The sequence below is a fragment of the Lycorma delicatula genome, chromosome 4 (assembly GCF_047948215.1).
Source record: "Lycorma delicatula isolate Av1 chromosome 4, ASM4794821v1, whole genome shotgun sequence".
Lineage (NCBI taxonomy): Eukaryota > Metazoa > Arthropoda > Insecta > Hemiptera > Fulgoridae > Lycorma > Lycorma delicatula.
The window spans coordinates 87,336,955-87,349,112 of record NC_134458.1 but is presented as its reverse complement, the minus strand read 5'-3'; the positions used below and the strand labels follow the sequence as shown (position 1 = coordinate 87,349,112).

The 12,158-nt window shown below is 29.1% G+C and overlaps 1 protein-coding gene across 9 annotated transcripts in view; it reads right to left on the bottom strand.

The window, feature by feature from the left end:
- The window catches only part of Ssdp (Sequence-specific single-stranded DNA-binding protein), a 165,530-nt gene that overhangs the window by 118,622 nt on the left and 34,750 nt on the right, over window positions 1-12,158 (bottom strand). For 6 of the 9 annotated variants that reach the window (XM_075363510.1, XM_075363516.1, XM_075363509.1 and 3 more), the window contains exon 6: window positions 8,859-8,945. The exons of the other annotated variants lie outside the window; for them this stretch is intronic. In XM_075363510.1, coding sequence (XP_075219625.1) covers window positions 8,859-8,945 — 87 coding nt within the window. The remainder of the gene's footprint in view (window positions 1-8,858; window positions 8,946-12,158) is intronic. 9 annotated transcript variants of the gene reach the window in all.

Sequence of the window (12,158 nt, the reverse complement as noted above, 5' to 3'; positions counted from 1 at the left end):
TTTATTTAAAGGAATTTTCTGATTGTGTTGCTACTACTTTGTAAAATGGGCAACATTTTAAATAATTATTTAGAGAACTGAAGTGGATTCCAATATTAATTTGAGTATTATAGCAAAATTTTTCAATTATTTATTTTTGAAATGTTAAAATCATGGTATTTAAGTTTTATTAAAATTAAACTTAAAACCATTAGGATTTTTTTTTTTGTGTAGAGGCGTACAATGTTTATAATAGTAAGAATTACTTTATTTATTGTTTACATTTACCAGATTTAAAGTTTTATATCCAATAATGTTTGTTTTATATATTACCATTTAAAGATTTTATATTGAATATGTTATTAAATTTAACAATTTTTTCTTCATGAAATGTATTTCATGTTTTTTTACTAATAAAACTTTGGTCATTGTCATGTTCTGAAGAATGCTGAATCACGATCAGCGAGGAACAACTGTACATTTACTCCCTGATTAATGTTTCTGATACTATCCAAGTCGTATTAAACAAGAAGTTGTCCAATTTTAACATTAACACTCTTGTGCATGCGCACGTTCGCTCCATGCTCACACACACACACACACACTGAACATTAACAAACCACAATGGATACAAAGTATATAGAATTATATAAAATTTTTCATTACATTTAATCACCAACATTCAAATCAGCTTTAGAAGGCTTTATATATTTTTTCTAAATTAATATGAGTGAAAATGTTTGTTTTTTTCACACTTGAAACAAACAAATGTTTGTTTCACACTTTAAGAGAGCTGGAGTATGTAAATTTACACAAAACAAAAAATTAATAAGTTAGTGACAATATATTTTCAAATCATATAACTCGCACCACATCTTAATTTAAGTACAGAAGAACATTTATCTAGAAAATTAGGACTGACTGCTTCTTAGAAATTAAAAATAAAAACATACAAAAAAAATAAGTATAGATATTACAAACTAACAAAACCAAAATATGGATCAGATTAAAGGCATCATACAACCAGCTACTTACATTAGAGTTGAAACTGGACGAAAAGGGCTGCGTACAAAGTTCATGGATCACAGTGAACATCATAAAAAATGTGTGCATCGTGCCATAATGAAAAAGAAGAACTCACCAAGGTATGTTTTTGATAAGTCTTACTTTAAACCCTTTATCGAGAGTCTAACATTCTCTCATGCTGGAAGTAACACATTTATCTACTAAAGGAGCAACCATAAATCTTTAAGAATTTTAAAAAAGTTACTACACTTTCAATCAAAATAAAAATCTTTACATGAAGAGAAATATTGGTCCACTAGCTATCCAAATTCCACTAGTTAATAAACTCAATAATATTTAAAAAAAACCTATTTTCAAACAAAAAATTACTTACAAAAAATTTATTACATAAGATATGTAACCTCAGTATTTGGTCATAATTTTCTGACCAATTGACTACTGACTTTGTGGCATAGTTCTGGCTGCAGACAAAAACCACAAATGGTTTTTTGGAAAATTATTATGAAAAACATGGAAAATTATTACATGAAACAAAATGATGTCATTTCAGCTATATATGAGGTCTTCCATAAAATTCTTTCCATATCTGAGGTTCAGATAATAACCAAACTCTATTTTTTTAATCTTTATTATTAATTTTACAGATTATTGGTCCTTGTCACCTTCAAAGCACTCCCCTCCCATATTCACACACTTTTCCCATCAGTGTTTCCACTTTGTAGCAGTCCTGGATAGCTTCATTTGAAAGGGCCTTTAAGGTCCGTAACAAATTTGCTTTAATGTCATCAATAGTCTCAAAACAGCATCCTTTCATAACTGAATTTAATTTCTAAAATAAGAAAAATTCACAAGGAGCAGGTCTGGCAGTGAGGAAGCTGAGGGAGGACAGTCATCTGATTTTTGGCAGAAGACTGACGAACTGACAAAACTGACTGTGCAGGTGCATTGTCATGGTGAAGAAACCCTCAGCTGTCTCGCCACAACTCTGGTCTCATTAAGCGGATTTTTTCAAGTAACCATTGTAAAAAACCTTGAGAGTACACACAGTTCACTGTTTCACCTTGAGACAAGAATTCAAAATGCATAATTCCATTAAAATTGAAAAAAACAGACATCACTTCAAAATTGGATCAAGACTGATATGCTTTTTTTGGGCATGGAGATCCTTTGCCAATCCATTGTGATGATTGAAATTCTATTTCTATGTCATAATCGTAAACCCAGCTTTTGTCTCCCATTATGATCCTTTATTTGAATATTTCATCATCAGCTTGTTCAAGAAGTTGCAGACAAACGTCCACTTGATGTTCTTGCTGCTGTTTGGTCATCAAACGAGGAACAAACTTGGCTGCAACTCGATGCATATTTAGTTTCTCAGTCAAAATGTAATAGCATGATCCAATCAATCTTCTGAATTTTCTCTGACTCAATCAACAATTTGCATGCACCAGATCATTGATTTTCTGAGCGTGTCATCAGTTGGAAGTCAAAGGCCTTCCTGGTCAAGGGTCATCTTCAACACCTTCACAACCACTCTTAAAACCATTTGTAACACTGTGTACAATCCTCAGCATCATCTTCATAAGCTTGTTTCAAAAGTTGAAACATTTCTGTGAAAGTTTTCTCCAGTTTCACGCAAAATTACGCAAATGCGTTGTATCATTGCTCCCAAAAATCACAATTACAAAAATTGCTACAAACACTTAAAACACATTGCACTGAAATAACAAGAAAGCTAAACGAGATATAGAAAATCCAGGAACATGTGGTTACAGAGGAGATCATGTGGAACACAATGCTGGGAACCGCACATCACTAATTATCTCCATTGGTGTGCAATTAAAAATGTTCGTTTATTTTCTGAACAAACCTTGTACATATCTATTGACCCAATCAACTGAAAAGTACATACCATCATATCAATTCTTGTTCTTCCTAAAGAGCTAAAAAGCAGTTATGGTAACAGTTCATCAAAACAATGATTCCTCATTTTTTTAACAAGTAGACTAATCCATAGAGTATCACAATTCATCAGGGTGTAATTTATATTAATCACAAAAATTAAAATACCTAAAGAAAACCATTCAGAGACAAAAAATTCTATACTTACTTTATTTCATAAAGGTCTAGTTTAAAGAATATTTATAGTCAGGTGAATAAGCATAATTAAAATAACAAAAATGTATGTATAAAAGAATTAAACCAATTTATGGGAAAAACTATTTTATAGCACATACATTTTTCCCCTGGATTACTGTTGAGAGGTACAATTCACTTCAAGAAAACCTGCAGAAATTGTGCAAGAACAGCAATTTAATAATTGTTCTCTAATTGCTTCCCAAATACTGTAATTTAAACAATCCATATCTTTATTAAGAAGTTACCCAAAAAGGAGTTTTATTTGTCATTTATATATTTTAAATATCTATGATTTTTCAATATGTTAGCAACCTTTTCTTTTTTTTTAATTTAGCAATTTCTACTCTGCAGAACCTAACCATTTAAAACTATTATGATAAACACACTGTTTCTATAAAAACTGTTTAGAATCATAGCCATCTGTTAGAAAAGACAACAGCCACTTCATAATACTACTCAGTAGGAAAGCTGCATGGATAAATTAGAAGTCTGTGATTAACTCTCATGAGAACAACTGTATCATATATCTAATCTGTTTTACTGAATTTGTTCAGATACTTATTTATTACTGTAATACAGAGCTATAAATTATTTTAGGTAAAATTTTATTTATGACAAATTATGCTACATGCTATACTTAAATAATAGAATTTCAATTTTATTAATTACAGGGATTATTTATATTAAGTATTTATAACATGTTAATTTAACAATATTCAGTATTAAGTGCTGATAAATACAATCATGTGAGAGCAAAAAATCACATATTCATAATGATTTTCTTGTTTTGAATTAATGGAATCAAACTCTATCATACTGGTGACGAGTGCCTGTGCCAAAATAAATGATATGAATTCTAACTTTATGAAGGAAAAAATAAATATTTTTGTACTTCTTTTTCTTACTAATAAAAAAAAAAGATAACGCAAGTGCAATCTGAAGTACACAAGCTAAAATCAAGAACTAGAAAAAAAGTATTTTCTGACTTAACATAAATGCCAGTAGAATAAATAATGTATCACTATGATTTAAAAAGCAAAGACAAAAGATAATTTTATTATGCAAATAACAAATATCCTACAAAAAATTGTACTCATAATAGGAAGTCAAAAAAAAAATCACAGCCAGCAAGCATAAAGTTCTTTGTTATAGATTGCTAAGTTTAAAACATATGTATCATTAATACCATAAAACACATCATATCAGAACTAAAAAATACAGTTAAAAAACTGAACAAACTAAAAAATAATGCTAAACATATTTTATTTTATTAACTAGCATGAAAAGTGTTACATAAATTTATATCAAATTTAAATTTATAAACACTGAAGAAGGTAAGTAATATTTTTTTTTATTACCGATGATGTCAAAAATACTATTTAAAAAATATCACTTTTTGATTACATTATTGTCACTTTTTTACTACAGGAATTGAAGATTAATGAAATACGAGACACAAAAGAAAATAACGTGAATAGAAAAACCATAAAATGATCACACTTCGTTGAATATACTGTTAAAACAAATAAACAGCCAATCCATGAATTTTTTGTAATATCCAAAATTTAAAAAAAATAAAAAAATTATCAAATGGAAATTTAAAAAAATATGCATAATTTCCTAAGTAAACAGTCCTGACATCATGACAATTCATCACTAGTGATAGATCAGAGACAAGTATAGTTTTGTATCCAACTTTTAAAAGAATTTGCAAGACTAAATCCAAAAATTAGACAACTACATCACTACAGTCTCGTACAATACAGTTGTGCAGAAAACATCTGGGGCCAAGATACATAAGAGAAATAATACGAACAACCACAGAGAGAATTAACAACTTATTAAGTTGGCCTTCTTCTGTAGCTCTTTAATATAATATAAAACTGAAAACGTAATAAAAATGTGATCTTGACAAGAGATGGGGAGTTTATCAAGAGAAATAAGTTCTCAAATCCAGGAAGTAAATTTGTTTATAATGAATAACAAATAAAAATACTACATCATCTTATTTCATATATATATTATAATTATGACATGAATTATTTAAGTTATTATATTGGCTTAGCTCAGGCAATGAACAATGTATACATGGGAGCGGATTCACTCTCTTACCTCTGGCTTCTCACAAGCACAGTAAAAATCATTCTGGAATGAAGCAGTAAGAAACCACACATCAACTTCTATTTAATTTTCAGTGATATTAGCTATCCATATCAAACTTCTAAAATTGAAGCATAAGAAAAAGGACCAACAAAAGATAAGAGAGGAACAGTACCACAGATCAAAACTTAAAACATTTCAGCCGAAGCAATTTCATCTAATTCAGTTATAATTATATTAAATTACAGATAACATGACCACTTACACTGAATGACGAGCATTACTTGTGGAGGTGAGAAAGGACAATATTAAAGAAGATTCGCCCAGTGAAAGAAGGAAATTAATGAAGGATGATAAATAATGTAGAGTTTTACCAGCTGTTTGGATAACCTGATATTCTCACAAGGATGAAGGAAGACAGGATAGGTTGGATGGTCCAAGGAATGCCAGAGGAGTAGTGCCATGCATGGCACTACTTAAGTAGAAAAGTATTTACTGGAAAACCAGATGGAGAGAAAGGTGACTGGATGATGTGGAGAATAATTTGAGAAGGAAGGGTTGCTTAGTCAGGATGTTTGGAGGAAGTTTAGTGCAAGAGGCCGCAGACAGTAACACCAACCAGCAAGGAAGTACACATATAAGTAAACTACAGATAGTGCCAGTATGTCTGTGTTTGGTCACACATATGCAATCTAATGTATAATCTTCTACATAACAGACTCTATTCACATTATACAGTTAAAAAAGGTTAGTCACAAGTTCACTGTGATCCATGTTCACTGCCCATCAATTTTCAATTTTGATTTCTGAATCTGATTCACTCAGTTCACATACTGATTTGTCAGCCCTCTTTAAACTATAATATTCAAAGTATTATTTTGTACATCAAAGACAAGGGGGTAGCAAAATTTTCCTGATGTATATTGAGGACATTGTCATAGTATTTTAAAGTATGTAACTAAGGTTTAAAAAGGCAAAACAAAATGAAGCAATACTTAACATGGAACTAAAAACCCAATTTAAGATTAATAAAATACTGGGAATTAGTTACACAAACAAAACAGAGAAAATCACATTATAATGCACATGTTTCTTAGACTTCTGATCTGTCTGGAGAAAAAGAAAAGCTGATTAAAAGTGATCCAAGTGTTAAACCTTTGATGTAGCATTTGCAACAAAACAACATGGCACCTGTTTATTTGATAAGCTGCTACATTTAGGTATTACCTAAATACCTCCAAAGGATTAAAATACAGATCAAAAATAAATATTTCATAGAAAAACTGACTTCATAAGGATCATTTCAAATTACAAGCTAAAATTTTAAAAAAGATTAAGGTAGCCATACTGTTCTCTAAAAACTTTCTACAAATTTAAGTAAACTAATAAAACTAAATAAATTTTAATTCTTGTCAACCATTTTTGGTCTTGCCACTACAAGTTTAGCACTCTCTTAAAATAGATACCACTGTGCTATTTCAACTGTTAAAAATCTGCTCAAAGAAGACGCAAGAAGTTTTTTTTTTAAAGAACAGATTTAAAAAAATGTTAAATGACATAAATGAAGCCCACAAAGTAGCAGACGATACAAAGTTAAATTATAATAAGCTAATGATGTAAAAATGTATTTGCTGTGATTATATAATCCTTTCATTGTTATCAACCATGACCAAAATAACAAATTTTAAGGCAAATAATATTTACAGATTTGACCATGCAGTTCACTCCGACCATTTATAAACAGAAACACAAAACCATAAAAAACTTACTACTAATGGGGGGAAAATCATTAAAAGATTCCCTACTTTAAAAGCTAATAGATATAAAGATTATGTAAAAATAATTCCACATACAAAGCACAAATTTAAATTAATTATTTTTGTTATTTTATAACAGGAATAATAACAAAGCGTATGACATACAATACATGATTTGACAACATAGCAATCAGCAATGAGAAAAATGCATATTTCATGGATCATAAAACCATATACTTAAAGACTTCTCATTAAAGGTTTAAACAGAAAAACAGTGTTTATAATCACAGGCTAAAATTATTTGAATGACCTACCATCAAGATAAGATAGTCTAATTTTTTACATACAAGCTCGTTTTATAAAAATATATATTCACGATAAACCAACAAAACTATGTAAATGAGTATACAGATATTAAAGATAGGAAAGAAATTTTTTTTTTTATTGAAGCAAGATTTAAAAACTTGGTAACTCAATAATAGTAAACATACATCCTTACACGCATATAATGTCAAATCCGTTGAACCAAAATAATAAAATGTAGAAGAAACTAATCAGACACTTAATACTTTAACGTGTACACATCTTACATACACAAACATATATACACACAAGCACACCAAGTGCACACAGGTGTTTCAAGAGGAGAGGTAAAATTTCAAATGTTTAATAGACTATGATAAAGTTCAAGCTGGATGATCAAAGAAAGAAAAACTTTCACATTAAGTGAATGTCCAACTCTCAGTTTTGAACTGAATTATATGTGTAAGAATTTCTACATAAAATAGAAGTCAATTTTTTTTCTATAATTACGCAAAATTAATAATTACAACACTACTTTTTTGTAGTGTTGCTAACCCTCAAAAAAAATATTACTTAACAAACATTACATCAAAATTTTAACTTAAAAAAAATATAAGTAAATAAATTTAATAATTCGTTATTAAATTTAGTCTACTAATAATTACTAATACTTTTAACTAAAACTTACTATTCCATATATTATATTCTCAACGAAATTTGTATCTAAAAAAAGAAAGGTGACTATGATGATGGAGATTTACAATATAAATTCTAACTCCTTAACTTCAGCAACCACTGAAAATAAGACACATATTTATACATTTATTCTCACACAGCAATACCGTCTCTGAAGCGTTTTCTCATAGCACACTATTCCTTTTGAAACACCCAGAATTATAATTAAAACAAAATAATAAACAATTAAAAAACATAAGCACCTGAAAATGCAAACAATATATACTTCCTTTCATTTCTTATCAATACTGCAGGATTAAGATTATTCAATAAAGTTGTATGTACATTACTTCAATACATTATGCACATTTGCAATTTATCCCATAAAAGAAGGTTAACACAGGAAAAAAAGCAATACACAAAAAAAATTTTATATGACAAAAACCTTATTCACACCTATATATAATTACTGTTCATATGCACATATTATATTTATTTACAGTAACTGGAGATATTTTATACAGATATCCTTACATATTATCTGAATCTTGTAGAGAAAAGAAACTTCAAAAAGTCATTGTGAAACTTAAATAAATACATACATAAAGCAACATAAGAATAATTCAAAAAATATCATGTAAATTTCTAAGTAAAATTGGCCTAACATGTACATATTAATCGCATTAAAGTGCATACAATAAATTTAACTTAATAGATGTAACATACAAACAGATATATTATTTCATTTTAAACAGGCTATGACAGTCTGATTAATTTAACACAACGATTTATTAGTTTACTCAGCACACAAATCTTGTGAGCAGTTTTGGATACAGTACATAGTAAATGTATAATAAAATCACAACAAAATCGACTCACAGGGAAGAATCCTGGTGGCATGGGACCACCCGGCATGCCATCGTTCGGAGGCATCTGACCCAGGGGACTTGGGGCAGGGCCTGTGTTCTGAAACAACCCAAACAACAGTGCTAGTCAGATTTAAATACAACAACATTAGCTATCTCTCGAGGAAACTCTGAAATTACAAAAGAATCTATTAAAAAATGGATATTAACAGGCCCGCTTGGAAAAAAAGGAATCTCACATACTCTAATAACATATTCATTAACGGAAGCTGATATGAAAGTAGATGAAAAAACAAAACTGTCTAAAGGTAAAGATTAACAGAAGAAAATATAAATAACAGGTAAGCAAGAAAGTACAATATCAGAAAGAAGAAAAGAAATTTTTTGTTTGATCAGATTTTTAAAATAAAATTGACTGAAAGCGGCCTGAATAGTAAAACACAAATAAAAATATTAAAAAAAAACTGAATGAGAAAAAATAGAATTAAATAACATATAAGGTACAAACATATCCGCATTAAAAAAAGAACTGATATATCTTACATTCCACTCGACTAAGAAAACCAATAAAATACGTTTATTACACTATCAAGAAGGAAAACATCACTTTTATTATAACACTGGTAAACTAATAAGTAACCTCAAAATAAAATATGCATACACATCATAAAGCAATTTAAAAGAAAAAGAAATTAATAAAATAAACAACAAATTTTACCAACCATTACAACCACATATGTAACAATTATACCTTTATTCGACAGTATTCATTTTCTTTATTTTTTTTCTTTTTTTAACTAGTATTAGAATAATACCAGTTCTTAAATATTATAACATATACTACTCATGCGAAGTGCAAGATATACATTTATGCTGTATACATTTATATATATATACATATATATATAAATGTATACATTACAGAAGAATAATCAAACAAACCAAGCACATTACTTCGTTACAAGCAGTAAAACTCGCATCATCATTTAAGAACAAAAACTCACACACTGTTAAAATGTATTAAATAAACTTACAAGCCTATACCTGTATAGAAATGGATCAATCATACAATCATAGTATTAGAAACTTAATATAGAACTTTACCTCACTGTGTTTACTATGTTGCCAAACCACAAAAAAAAAAATACAAAATAGATTTACAAGGGAAAAAATCAAAACAGAAGAATGGCCCTTTCTTCTTATCGCTTTATACACTACATGGTCACACAAGTACATCTTACTGGATCTGAGATATTTTAAACAGTATTTAAGGCGTATCAGTTCATTTCTCTTTTTAATTCATATTTTACTGTAAAAAGAAAAACATTTTTACAGAATTAAGCAACAATCTTGCATCCTTCTTTAATCTACAACACCTACCTGACCACCCAGATCTAATTCCATTTAAGTGCAACATGTGATACTTAGATTAGATAGTAGTAATAGTAGTAGGTAAGTAAGAGGGCCAGCTTTAACCCATCACTAACAGTAACTGTGATCAGTAATGTGGCTTTTTACACAACCACCCAACAGGTAAGAGCCTCTAAAAGTAGCTGCCTTAAGGGATACCAAATCATACAAAAGATGGAGCCGGTTTATTCTTTTCTGTGTACCTATTTACAGAAAAGGAATAAAGCTAATGAATGGGGGAAGTAGAAGGGACACTCTAAAAGAGCATTATCTCGGCAGATAGAGGTGCGTTTACCAATTTGTCCAAAGACATGTAAAATTATCAACATAAGGTTAGATAAAAATGATCTAACACTGAATATAGTGGAACACTGACTATCCAGATTGACCTATGCAATGCTGAATCCAATAATTGGAAAATTAAAAAAAAATTATTTAATTTAAAAAAAGTTTTAAAAATTTAACCATACTGGACATATCAGTCTAGTGTTTAATCGTATCACATTTAATAAAAAAACAAAAACACAAAAGTAAATGTATTTCAGTAAAAAAACACACTTCAGAACTGAAAAGTTCTATATAAGTTGTAAAGAAATCAATTATAAAACCCAGTAAACACAAAGAATGATAAAAATGCACTCCTACTGAAGCAAGGCTTTATTTGAATATTAATTTATATTTTTTATTATTAATTTTTTTTTTAAGTGCCTCTGTGGATGTAGTTTGACAATGAACAATCTGCAACCAACTGAATTTTATACTTGTTTTCCATTTGGCCAAAAATTAAACAATTAAAAGATGTTATAATAAGTAAAATAGTATTTTTGAATACAATACAAATTTTTAAACTCTTTAGATTTATCACTACTAGCCATATAAAGGATAATAAATCTAAATAATAAAGAAGTGCATTCATACCAAATAAGATTCTTTGGTGAAGCATGTTCAATTATAACAACCTCCTCCGTTAAAACAGCCATCTTGCTGAATGAATATTAAATGAGTATTAAAGACATTATTTATCGGAATTTATAGATTTTCTTGACAATATGAACAAACAACAAGAAAAGAATTATAAATTACACCTTTTACAGCACAATAATATATATTTTAATTTTTTTTTATATCTTAAAACAGAAAACAATACCTTATCTACAACTACTTAAAAAGTGTCATAAAGATGTTTTACTGGTAATATTATAATCTTTTTTTTATATTGACTGAAAAAGCGTAATTTTTCCTAACATTACGATGTTTGAAATGTATATTTCTTTTCAATGTGGAGCATTCATCATTTTCACTAAACAGAAGTAAGTTTTGATATCTGCATTTTTTCTATCAATTAACTTTAGGAAACTGCATAACTTAGTCCACACCTAACTTAGTCAAACCTATTTACTGGCCGAGAAAAGCAAGGTCACGTTTATAATCTATCTTTTGGCATTTTGTTTGTTTGTTGTGTTTGTGATGCAGTTATGGCCAAATTCAATTACAAACTTCTATGAAATTTTACAGTACGGTTTATTTACAATTACGTGGAAAAATGTATGTGTAATGTTTTATCATAATAGTTCTAATTTTAAAATGGCAGTCACAATCTTTCATAGTAATGTGAAATAGAGGAAAGGTGAAGAAATTTCTGTCACCAATCCACCACTGATGAGACTGGACACACTCTGACTCTTGACAAAACCTTGATTACTCAGTCCACTGGCTGCTGACCAGTTAAGAGTAGGGTTAGTGCTCACAACACAACCTAAAAGGTAGTGTTGTTTCTAGTTTTAACACAGTCCTATGATCTACGTAACACTAGCAATGGCCACTACAAGATGGTTACGTTTGCTGGTTACAATCTAGCAATACACTTATTGTACAAAGCTCAATAGATTAAATTTAGAACAAA